Here is a 13,602-nt window from a genome sequence, read left to right on the forward strand (position 1 = left end):
ATAACACTGTCAGGGCTCCTAGGAACCTATCTATAAAACATAGTGTATGACACTGTCAGGGCTCCTAGGAACCTATCTATAAAACATAGTATAAAACACTGTCAGGGCTCCTAGGAACCTATCTATAAAACATAGTGTATAACACTGTCAGGGCTCCTAGGAACCTATCTATAATACATAGTGTATAACACTGTCAGGGCTCCTAGGAACCTATCTATAAAACATAGTGTATGACACTGTCAGGGCTCCTAGGAACCTATCTATAAAACACAGTGTAGAACAAAATATTAATAAATCAATAAAAATCCTATTAAATCTGGGTTGGGTCATGGGCCTTTTGGGGGAAGAACTGTCCCTTGTTTGTGACATGGGCTCAACATGTTCTGGTTATACCTTTTACCAACACATAGAGTGCCTGTGTCATACATAATATGGCCATAACCATGATAGGAGCATTCCACTGGGTATGCAGAATGTGCCCACTTTTACAGGATGCTGAGGTGTGACCCCTTTTCCAAGGAGAGTTTGCAAGTATGAATAAGGATTGTGCAGTTGGATTTCTCCAAGTAAGCTGCTGCTAGTTGTATCTGCCACGGCTTTCTTTCCTCTCCTCTTCCTATTGAGAACACATGCATGCTCGACCAAGCCAAGTGTGCATGTGAATGGGTTGGATGTGCTGATATATAACCCCATAGTCACACGGCCTGTGAATGGGGGCTGTTCATTCAACTGATGCTGACAGTCCCTTGTAATGCAACGTTAAAATATATGTAACCCTATATTCACACGGCTGCATTCATTTCTTGTCTGTGAATGGGGGCCATTCACATGACCGATATTTTGACAGTCCCTTGTAACGGAGCGTCTACAATAGGTCATGCTCTAGTTTGTGCATTATCATGGATCGCTCCATACACTGTAATGCATAATTGGTCCATGAAAACGGCCTCACTTGGGTGCAAAACGATCGCAAACAATTGGACGCTTTTCAGAGCAATTTTGCACCACATTAGTGTGAATATAGGCTTAGCAGAAAGCCTCGATAGGACGGCAGCACCGATAATAATATTTCTCTTTGTAGGTTTCTCTCCTGCTTTTGATGAATACCTATACAGAATAATAATAGACTGCAGCGTGAACAAGGTCTATATTAAATTGCATGGATCATCCAGCAAACGCAGAGCCCTATAGCAATAGAAAAGAACAGAAGCTTTCAGGGCAGACAGATTTATACACAGGGGGAAATGCCCCATTGCTGTGTTATGTCTGCACATATGCAAAACTCTTCATAGGGAAGCAAAATAGCTAAACAGGACTTCCCACATCCTGTCCCTTTAAACCAAGTCAGCTGATTTCTGCAAGAAAACAAACCGACTACGCCCAGGCTCTGCTGCTGCAGCCTACTCTGCTGCACTGGCCTATCTAACCTCAGCCGAGTGAATAGTAGAAGAAGTGATTGACAGGTACATGTGTTGCCATGGAAAAAGTGACTGTACAATACAGCCCTGAGATACACGCCAGCAGCCCTATAGTACTAGGGTTCGTAAATCTAGTAGATAGATCATTATTATTGAGAAGCACAATTCTACCGATTGTTGTCAGTCATTGCCTTGGTGTTCTATGCAAAGATCTAAAGAGGTATTCATATTATAGATAATTGTATCCTGCACCTATCAGACATTTATAGTATATCCTGTAGCATATGCGACGCTTGTCTATAGTAGGATTACAGTACATACGTCTCAGATTTCTCAGGGCGCAGATAAGCGTTGACCACAACAGTGATGCTCCCTGCTCCACCATTCACGCTATGTCTCTACAGCGTGAAGCTTGATGTCATTGTGCCTGCTGCTCCAAGCCGCTGTCACAAAGAGGAGAAAACCTGCTATAAGGTGAGTATTGCTTTATGTTTACTGAAGGTTTATCATTATGGGGTATAAGTTGGAGGTATACTGTGTGTAGGGGCCACTAAGAGGGCATTAAGGAGCTTGAAGGAGGCACTACACCGTGTGGGGGCCAGGGAGCAATGTACTGTGTGGGGTCACTGAGGGAGCATTATACACTGTGGGGGGCCCAATTGACATTATACCATGTGAGGCCCATTAACAGAGCATTGCATGGAGGTCAACGAGGGAGCATTATACTATGTGTTGGTGCCCAGTATGGGGGCATTATACTGAGTGGAGGCTACACTGTGTGGGAGGGCTAGATAGTTGACACTGTGTTTGGAGCATCATAAAGTGTAGGGAAACCAAATGGGCATTATACTGTGTAGGGGTCTTTAAGGGGACATGATATTGTGTAGGGACACTAAGGAGACTACATTCCTGTGTATTCTATGAGGCACAAGGAGACTAAGTAGAAACAAGTGTGGTAAGGGGAAGGAGGACTGGCAAGGTTAACAGTGTGCTTTACCATACCTAAATTTGATCGTATTTCTGTAATCTGAAATTTGAGAGGAGTGCTACCCCTTTAAGTGAGGGATAGAGCGAGAATGCAGCCCAGAGTAATTCCAGGAATCCTGGGAGAGCATCTTGCACAATTCTCCATGTGGATCTACTGAAGCAATGAATGTGAGGCAATCAAGGTGCTATTTTATCATCATGCAGGACAAGCACACAATAGAGAGGAGTGCAATCTACTAGCCAAGGGCTGGTGTACACGTGTCATTAAGGCATATGTTTAGCTTAGAGTATAAAGTGATACAGATGCACACCTTGAATAGTAATAGTCCGTTGCAAATGGCAGGGTATCCCTGGTCTGACTCCATCTATAAGTAGCAGGTTAGTGCACCACCATGCACAATTGGCATGGTAAGGGTTATTGGTTATGCTGTATCATGTGTTACGATGTAGTATATACATGTGTGTGTCTTCAATTTGTGCAGGTCATCGCACAGTTGGTGTTCAAGTCCTTTCTGGAAGCCGAATCGGCCAATGATTCTGTATGGATGCAACTAAATTAAGTCCATGAGGACTATGGTATCTACAACAGAGAAGCATCCACATTGCAAAGCCAGGTGTCATGGCCACCCCAACCCAGCACTGATGGAGGCATGTCAGTGCCCAATTACTAGAATACCACAAGCCTAGGACTACTTGCAAAAAAGCCAGCTCCGATTCCTGCCTGCATAAAAAAAAAGTTGAATGTGGAGTCAAGATACTTATACAACCACTCATATAACCAGGGTATAGCGGTCGCAACTGCTACTGGAGCCTCAGAGGGCCCAAAGGCCTCTCTACAATATAAGAAGATGCCAGCATTATAGATAGGACATGACTACTGGGGGCCCCATTACAATTTTTGCACTGGAACCCAGGTGCTGCAAGTGACACCTCTGCCCAATCCTCCTATACACATACTGTTATGCACAATCAGATCAGCCAAGTGTACATGTATTTTCAATGGGAAGAAGGAAATAACTCGCCTGTCCTCCGGCAGTGGCTTCTCTCCACTTTGAAACCCAACATGCTCAATCCATCTTTTTCTCAGCATCTTACCGGAGAGTCAGCACACCCCCATACACATAAGATAGTAATACAATGACACCAAAATCATTGGGTTTGACTGACTTTGCTCATACGTGTACGGCCACATCATAAATGATTATGCCCATTTTATATTAGTAAGCTACATGTGCAAAGACCACTGAGGTGACTTCCCCTGATGGGATTCATTCCCACATTCGGCACTATATATATATATATTACAGTGTTGGCCCAATTTTGTCAGATAATACTCAGTTTCTTCCAGAAAATGATTGCAAGCACAAACTCTTTGGTATTAATATCTTCATTTATTTTGCTTGCAATGAAAAAACACAAAATAGAATGAAAAAAAAGTCAAATCATTGATCATTTTACACAAAACTAAAAAAAATGGGCCGGACAAAAGTATTGGTCCCCTCAGCCTAATATTTGGTAGCACAACCTTTAGACAAAATAACTGCGAACAACCGCTTCCGGTAACCATCAATGAGTTTCTTACAAGGCTCTGCTGGAATTTTAGGCCATTCTTCTTTGGCAAACTGCTCCAGGTCCCCCCTGAGATGTGAAGGGGGCCTTGTCCAAACTGCCATCAAGAGATCTCTCCTCCACAGGTGTTCTATGGGATTCAGGTCTGGACTCATTGCTGCCACTTTACAAGTCTCCAGTGCTTTCTCTCAAACCATTTTCTAGTGCTGACCTGAAGTGTGTTTTGGGTCCTTGTCCTGCTGTAAGACCCATGACCTCTGAGGGAGACCCAGCTTTCTCACACTGGGCCCTACATTACGCTGCACAATGTGTTGGTCGTCTTCAGACTTCATAATGCCATGCACACGGTCAAGCAGTCCAGTGCCAGAGGCAGCAAAGCAACCCCAAAACATCAGGGAACCTCCGCCATGTCTGACTGTAGGGACCGTGTTCTTTTCTTTGAAGGCCTCTTTTTTTTCCCTGTAAACTCTATGTTGATGCCTTTTCCCAAAAAGCTCTACTTTTGTCTCATCTGACCAGAAAACATTCTTCCAAAATGTTTTTGGCTTTCTCAGGTAAGTTTTGGCAAACTCCAGCCTGGCTTTTTTATGTCTCTGGGTAAGAAGTGGGGTCTTCCTGGGTATCCTACCATACAGTCCCTTCTCATTCAGACGCCGATGGATAGTACGGGGTGACACTGTTGTCCCCTCGGACTGCAGGGCATCTTGAACTTGTTTGGATGTTAGTCGAGGTTCTTTATCCACCATCCGCACAATCTTGCGTTGAAATCTCTCGTCAATTTTTCTTTTCCGTCCACATCTAGGGAGGTTAGCCACAGTGCCATGGGCTTTAAACTTCTTGATGACACTGCGCACGGTAGACACAGGAACAGTCAGGTCTTTGGAGATGGACTTGTAGTCTTGAGATTGTTCATGCTTCCTCACAATTTTGCTTCTCAAGTCCTCAGACAGTTCTTTGGTCTTTTTTCTTTTCTCCATGCTCAATGTGGTCACACAAGGACACAGGACACAGGTTGAGTCAACTTTAATCCATTTCAACTGGCTGCAAGTGTGATTTAGTTATTGCCACCACCTGTTAGGTGCCTCAGGTAAGTAACAGGTGCTGTTAATTACACAAATTAGAGAAGCATCACATGATTTTTCAAACAGTACCAATACTTTTGTCCACCCCCTTTTTATGTTTTCTGTAGAATTATATCCAATTTGGCTTTTTGACAATTCATTTTGGTTTTTTCCATTGAAGACAAATTAAATGAAGATAATAATACCAAAGAATTTGTGATTGCAATCATTTTCTGGAAGAAAAGAGTATTATCTCAGAATTGCAGGGGTGCCAATACTTTTGGCCAACACTGTATATATGAACCTCACATGGTCTACAAATAAGGTATATAAATAGATCCTAATCCTCCCTGGTTAATGAACCGAGGCAATGAAGTAGAGAATAATGTGTCAAGATGGAAAGAAATTCCAGAAGAGATTAGAAAAGGACATGTTAGAATATATCAGTCTAAGAGATACGTTATCTTATCTGTGATTGAGAAAAAAAAATTGCTATATCTTGAAGATTCCTAAAGAACATCCTTGTGGGCAGGGGTCTCTATTATTGTGTTGGTCAATAAATTACCCTATTGTACTTTTTGGGGGGTGTTTTGCATATAAACCCTCTTCAAAGGTAAAGCCCTATAGAATGAATGAATATAACTGTAATAATAAACGCTGTTATTATATTAACAATATCGAGATTCCTGGAAAGCAGCAGAGAGGCCGCTACTATCTCACCTAGTTACCCAGTTACACTTATTGTGTCAATTATGTCCATTATTGCTGTGTAAAGGTTGAACCCTGCAGGTGAGTCGCAGCCACAATATTGGGTGTTTTTTTTTTGCCACAGTTTATTGCAAAGGAACATGCTGCAGAATTTAGCTGTAGGAAATTCATTCACACAACCAAGTAAGGCCTGATTCACATCTGCGTTTGGTATTCCGTTTGGGGATGCAATACCGAACGGTTGACAAGCGGTGAGTTTATGAAAACACACGGACCCCATAGACTATAATGGGGTCCATGTGTTTCCGCACAAATCATGTGGAGAGAAAAGTAGTTCATGAAGTATTTTTCTCTCTTCATGACTTGTGCGGACACTGTGTAGAAAGCACACGAACCCCATTATAGTCTATGGGGTCCATGTGCTTTCATTGCTCACCACATTTTAATGTGTTCGGTATTCCGTTCGGGGGATCCTCAAGCAGACTCTGCGAACGGAATACTGAACACAGATGTGAATCAGGCCTAAGCATCTGGGTTGTGGACTGAGTTTATTAAGTAATGCAGTTGGATGACACTCGGGGTGCATTCCATGAGGCATTCACGTCTATGGGGTGTCCGGATCCATTCCATTCTGTGTTATTCACGTCTATGGGGCTTCTGTGTTATCGGAATGGAGTGGATCCAGAAGCCCCATAAACGTGAATCATTCAACTGTATTCCACGATAAACTCAGTCCCTAACTTGGATGCACACTCGGTCGGGTGCATGAGCCCTAACAACTTCATGCCAACAGACAAACACGGTGGTAATGGTGTTATGGGGTGGGGTGGGGGGTATTCAAGAATATTGATGGCCTCATTAGATTGTGAGTCCTACATGGGACAATTACTGACAATATCTGTAAAGTACTGCAGAATACGTTAGCGCCATATAAGTATGAAACTAAGTGGGGGGTCCGACTCTAGCAGCCCTGTCCTTTGAAGGGGCTCTGGCGCGGCAGTCTCTTCCTTGTTCACAGCGTACCATCATACAGTGGTGTTGCAGGGTATTCACCTCTGACCCCTTTGAGCAGTTCCTTATAATATTAATATTGGTAGGGGGGACTGAAAACCAGACCGCCACTTATCTGATCCTTTCTTAACGATAAACTCGCTGCTGCAGGATACTTGGCAGTGCCTACGGATTGGCTTGACTAGGCATCCAATGTCAGCAGTGCTGGGTGACTACTGCATGAGATGTGGCTTGGGCTGTAGCTTTGCAAATGTGATACCCAGTGGTGTAACTAAAGTCTTGTGGACCCCTACCTCATCCCTACAGCGAATTCTTGATAGTGATGGTTACAGGTGCTAAGGAGTTTAATCCACCTTAGTGTGGTTAGGGGAATTTGTGGGTCTCCTTGGCTTATGGGCGAGATGGAAGCTGCAATTTCAATACTGATGCCAGTGCTTATGGGCCCTCTAAGGCTTGTGGGCCCCGGTGTGACTGCACCCTCTGCACCCCCTTGTTATGCCCCTGCAGAAACCCTTAGCAAATAACACACACAGAAGACAACACCCGTGAATCCAAATACCCCCATTGGGCCTCACTGAATTATAATTGGACCCATTTGGGTTCCATCAAGGCTGCCACCATTTCGACAGCAAGAATAACGCCATTCCCCAAACCTCCATCATGTTACGGAGCCAGTCTCTAGTATTAGAGGCCGATTCCCTGCCTCGTCCTCAGTGCAACACGTTGCAAATTCGATACCTGGGTGCCCACCCTGATGACTCAGATGTTCACTAAAAACCCCAGCTGTGCCCACTATTTCCGACACATTTCTATGGCACAGGGGCTTCACAAACATGGCGTCTGGTCTGTACACTATACTTACATTGCTAAATCTGTCCCAGTGTCTTTGCCCTGATCTATTGAAAATCTACATATCATATTTATGCCCTAGCACACACGTTTATTATATTTTTAGCTGACTGTATAATATTCTTCTGTCTTGGCACAAATCGCACCAAAAACGCAGCGTGTGAATTAAACGCCTTAATAAAGACCATGGCGTGACGTGATGCCCACGTCCTGAGGTAGAGGTAACCCAGTCTCCTTATGGGTGCACGCAGAGGCACACACATCTAACAATTACGAATAAGTCAATATAAACATCGTTCAAAAACACCTCATATGCCACCTTCAATATGGCGGTGCAACGGGGATAGTAAGACAGCCAATCAACGGTAACTTCCCATGCCGGTACGCACCAATCAGCGAGGCGCTCTTTGTTAGCTTTAAAATGCATCCCCCGGCTTTGTCCAATCAGCGTCAGCGATCGGGGAAGTGGGCGGTGATTGAGTGTAGGTCCAAGTTAGGTGGCCTCTGTGGGCTGTGTGCTGCTGCTGCTGCTGCTGCAGGGCTGCTCGGGCTGCTCGGGCTGTTGTCTTGCAGCACGCACAGGAAGGACTGGAGCCAGGGACAAGAAAGGGAAAAGGACATGAAGATGTCTGTCCTGCTGTCTCAGGCTGTCCCCAGCAGCACGTCTGGCAGTATGGAGCCCCAGGTAAGTGGTGCAGAGGACAGAGCTCAGCACATTCCTCTACAGGCAGACAGAATGTCACAGTGTTAGCAGGCTGTTTGTGTCAGGCTGGGGGTGACATGATGGTTTGTACAACGTGACGGCTTGTGTTGGTGATGGATCCCCATCTATACCGTTGCCTTTGACGTAGCCCTTGGTGACATTCCATGTTTTTGTGGTGCTGTCCACTGGAAATTTTGACCAAAACTTTGCCGCTCTGTACATTCCTAGGGTCGCCACCGTTAACCGTGTTTTTTATTTTTTGCGTCAAAGTTTCAGCCGCCATATTGTGCGTGTGATTATTCTGTGTCGTTGCTTTGTGGTTTCTATTGCGTGACTATTTATATTTTTGTGTTGCGTATTTAGTACCAGTAACATTTGCTTTTATTTTCTATATTGGCTCTTAAAGGGATTGTCCGCTTTCCTGATATGACTTTGTTACTACATAGCTTGCATTCCCCATGAAATAACAATTCTGGAAGTTAAAGTTCCTTTAAAACTTTGTTGTTCCTCTGTTATTCCTCTTGGAAATGTATACCTTGACAACTGTTATCGTTCCTCTTACCACTCCTCTTGTCAAAGGAGGCGTATCCCTTCACAGTCTGATACTGGTTGGAGAACGTACAGACACACCCTACATGCAGCTGTCCGTTTACTCATGCGTTTCCAGGAGGAATAACAGAGGAACTGCACAATGTAGATTTCTCAGAGAGGATGCTCCAGTATTGCTATTTACTGGAGTACAGAAGTATGTATACTGATATGTCAGGTGCCCCATAAATGTTTGATACCATCTCTGGATGCTCATGTACCCCGTACCCCTGATGGGGTGACCTCAACCCCTGATGAACCAAGGAAGGTGACTACTGATGGACGAGAATAAAACGGGAAAGAGAGAGCAGACCTGACATTTGAATGGGACAAGTAAAGCTATAATTCTCTGTATGGCTGAATAGCTGACTGCTTGGGGTGCCGAGAGTGGGACCGTAACCGATCAGATATAGGTTATTATAAATCATCAATATGCTGAACCCAGAAAACCCCTTTAAAGGGTTATGCCACAAAACGTATCCTCTATGTATAGGGTAAATTGCTGATTGGTGGGGGTCTCACTGCCCACCGATCCTGAGAACAGGGGGGGTTTTACCCCCTATTATGATTTCGCCCGCTCCCATCCGCATCAAGGGAGTGCCATAGATAGCCAAGTGTTGTGCTTTCGCTACCTCTGGCGCTCCCATTGAAGTGAATGGGAGTTGGGGGTGCATATGCATCCAACAGGGATTTTGCCGCTTCTCCTGTTGCTGCATTCACCCCCATTTCTCAGGTTAGTGGGGGTCTCGGTGGTCAGCCCCGTACCGATCAACAACTTATCCTGTATCTTATGTTTCGTGACATAACCCATTTAAGGTCTCTGCTGTCAGTAAATGTGAATACTCTTCTTTACATCCAGATACACAACCTATGCTAATAATAGGAGGAAAGGCCTCTATTATAACCCTATATTCACATGACAGTGTGATGGTGCTTTTTTTTTTTTTTTTTTTTTTTTTTTTTAACAGTCATCACATGACTGCATTAAATTCAGTGCATGTCAACAGGGGCTCAGGGGCTATTCACGTGACCATGACAAAATAGAACATGTCCATTTTCACGTACACTCCAATGTAAAACGAGCCCCCCCTTCCCATACTAAAATGAAGTGATAAATGTCCATTTTTGGACATTGGCTGTGTGAATATAGCCCAAGACTACAAGGTGACCGGTAGTTGTTCAACATAGGTTTTCAATGTCTCTCGACTACATTGCTTATAGTGACTGCAACCTGTAAGTTGCTGAGATCGCCACCCAACATTGGTAGAAAATCCAAACCTGCTACATGTAGTAAGTTGCGATCGAAAAGGGTTGCTAAAGTTTTAGTCTTCCTAGATAATCCTCTGTTAGTTTAGGCTGCATCGCAGTCTCTGTCGCAGTAAAATCGTTACACGAAAAAGTCCTGCACGGAGAGATTTTCCCACCGGGCTCCATATGTTATTGCTGTTAGAGCATTCTATTCTATCCTGTTGTTTAATCTGGGAGCGTTAGTTTTAGGGATTCTAACTGCGGAAGGGTTTAGATTAGGAATTGGGATAGGCCTGTCTGAAAAGATGTGACTTTAGGATGTGCTAGAAGCTGTAGAAATTGGGAGTTAATCTGATTGTCCGGGGTAGAGCATTCCAGAGAAGTGGTGCAGCTCAGGAGAAGTCTTGTATACGAGCGTGGGAGGTTCTGATAATAGAGGATGTAAGTGTTAGGTCATTGAGTGAGCGGAGAGCACGGGTTGGGCAGTAGACAGAGATGATGGAGGAAATGTAGGGAGTTGCGGCATTATGGAGAGCCTTGTGGGGGAGGGGGATAACTTTATATTTTATTCTATAATGAATAGGCAGCCAGTGTAGTGACTGGCACAGACCCGAGGCATCGCTGTAGTGACTGGCACAGACCAGAGGCCTCGCTGTAGCGTCTAGCCTGATAGATGAGCCTGGCCGCTGCATTCAGAATAGATTGTAGAGGGGAGAGTTTAGTGAGGGGAAGACCGATTAGTAAGTAGTCAAGGTGAGAATGAATTTTCGCAACAATAAGTGTCTTTAATGTCTCCATGGTTAGGAAACGGCGTATTCTGGAGATGTTTTTGAGGTGGACATGACCTGAGCATGGAGTTTCTGCCATTTTTATCCTGAAAAGTACTCCGTGCAGGATTTCTCTCTACCGATTTTTGGCGGCGTTTCCTACGGAGATGTGACCCGGCCTGATAAGTTAGTTGTCACCGTGTACATGTACAAGGGATCATCCTGTTTAGTTCACAGAACAAGATGACATGTTAAGAAATTGAAACTAAAAGTTTATTAAAAAGTAATCTGACACTTGTTTAAGATAAGTCCGGAAAACCCCTTTAATTTTCTTGCAGTTTTCTTTTTTTCCCTTTGATAGAGTGCAGGGCTGTGCAGGGACTTATTATGTGGAGGTCACATCCCTATCACTGACCAGTGCAAATATCTTGCATCAGCCGGTTCTGGGACTCAGTGATACGGCGTGTTTGACTATAATAAAGAGTTAAGCCATTGTTTATTTTACGTTGCATTTCTGGAGATGTTTTTATGACGATATCTGAAGCCCTATGTGATGTATGTACCAGGAGAGGAGACCACATGACTTAGGTACGTGTGGGCCGCCGCGCTGTGTAAAGCTCACACATCAGCACTAAAGTCCATCCTATTGTTTTGCACAGCTGAAGAAATGGCCGATGGCTTGTGTGTGTTTAGAGGTCAATCTGCCGAGGCTTAGGTCGCTTGCATAAAGTTGCAAAAATACTCCCGTGTAATGGATGTGGGAAAGCCGCCTTAGGCTAAGGCCACACGTAATGGGTTCTGCCTGCAACTAAAAGTAACTGAAGTTGGCCGGTTTTCTCTGCAGGTTTCAGGCCATGTCCACACATAGGGCATCCATAGTTTTCATGGGCGCCATGCGTACCCATCCATTTTAATGTGTTTATTCAGATCACAGTGGTTTTTCGCAGACTGTGGGTCTGTACATAAAACAATGGGAATACCTCATGTCTCAAAAATTCACGTGAAAAGTGTCTCAATCGCCCACATATGAGCAAGGTAGGAAGCAGCGGACATGTGAATGAGACCTTACTCCAGTAACTGAGTTGGTTTTTAACCATTGCAGTAGTGCGTGGATGAGATTTGTTTAGTGGGGTTGTGACTGTGATATTGAGCTCCACTTCCTCTTCTCACACCCATTGGTAATATGGCCATACTGCAGCTCGGTCCCATTCAATGAATGTTCTGAGACTGATAACAGCTAGTATACAATGTACGGAATTGTGCTTGGTAAGTAATGGAGACCACAGCAATCCGTATCCTATACAGGACAATCCCTTTAAATCCTATCCACTGCATTGGTGCTGTATATTACATATTGGTGATTCTGCTGATGGTAACCCACTGTGACTGTGCCACATGTGGCCCTGTTCTGAAAGGGGTGCATGTTTCTTATTGATGATCTATCCATCTGATATGAGGGGGTCCAAAACCTTGATCAGCTGTTTGGGCAGAAGAGACAGATCTGCTCCCATCTCTTGAATAGCAGCTGAGCTGCTTCTGCTCCGTGTCCACTGCAGCAACTTTTGGTGGACACAGAGCAGAAGAACACAGTAAGAACAGCGAGGCTCTGGAAGTCTCTGCCCCTGGAAGTGGTGATGGTGGATTCATTAAACAAGTTCAAAGAAGGCCTGGATGCCTTTCTTGAAGAGAAAAATATAACAGGTTATGGATTCTAGATTTTAAGGACACGTTGATCCAGGGATTTTATACTGACTGCCAGATTTGGAGTCGGGAAGGAATTTTTTCCCCTGAAATAGGGCAATTGGCATGAGCCTCATGGGGGTTTTTTGCCTTCCCCTGGATCAACACTGTAGGGATTGTAGGGTTATAGGTTGGACTTTGTCTTTATCCAACCTCATCAACAATGTGGGCACCGGCTACTGAAACAGCTAATCTGTGCGGAGTCCAGTTATCCGACCCCCAAACATCAATCACGGATGCCCTATCCTATGGATAGCAAGCCAATTTATGTTCCATTCATATGACTGCTGGGCTGTTTGAAGCCACGTCCTATCCAAACACCTGATCAGCAGAGGTGCCGAGAGTTGGTCCGATCGGCCATCAGTGTTGTAGTCCAGGAAATCTCCTTTAAGCTAAGGCCCCATGTAGCGAGTCACATCTGAAAAGGCCATGGCGGAGACTCATCTTGTTTTTTTTTTGTTTTTTTTTTCTGCAGCGTTTTCCACATAAAGTCTGTGGCGGTTTCCTCTGCAAACTAGTCCCTATTATACCTATACAGAAAACGCCAGTATAATTGACATGCTGCCATTTACAAAAACAATGCAGTTTTTTTTTTTTCTACAATGCACGGATGGGAATAGTCAAAATCCCATCCGCTTTGCAGGTACTGTAATATGCAGCGTTTTTTGCCGCAGTATTTCTGCCGCAGCTAAAATGCTGCGTATTAACAACGCGGGGCCCTGGCTTTAGGCCAGTTGCCCATGGCTATTTATAATATGGAAAACATAGGCCCTGATTTAGTTTCTTAATGTACAAGGCATAAAAGATTGCAAATTTTGGCACTAAAAAAACATGGTCATTGGCATGCGAATTTTTCATCATTTACACCAGAAATCTGGCAGACTACACTGCATTTAGGAGAAGACGTTCACCTCATCCTACATGGGGCTTATCCTCTTCCAACTCTGGGGTTA

The 13,602-nt window shown here is 44.3% G+C and overlaps 1 protein-coding gene across 1 annotated transcript in view; it reads left to right on the forward strand.

The window, feature by feature from the left end:
* The first annotated feature begins 8,099 nt into the window (after positions 1-8,099).
* WBP1L (WW domain binding protein 1 like) overlaps positions 8,100-13,602 on the forward strand; it is a 40,088-nt gene continuing 34,585 nt past the window's right edge. Inside the window, exon 1 of the mRNA XM_075257563.1 lies at positions 8,100-8,288. Coding sequence (XP_075113664.1) covers positions 8,223-8,288 — 66 coding nt within the window. The 5' untranslated portion in view covers positions 8,100-8,222. The remainder of the gene's footprint in view (positions 8,289-13,602) is intronic.

Source organism: Leptodactylus fuscus, chromosome 10, assembly GCF_031893055.1.
Source record: "Leptodactylus fuscus isolate aLepFus1 chromosome 10, aLepFus1.hap2, whole genome shotgun sequence".
Classification (NCBI taxonomy): Eukaryota; Metazoa; Chordata; class Amphibia; order Anura; family Leptodactylidae; genus Leptodactylus; species Leptodactylus fuscus.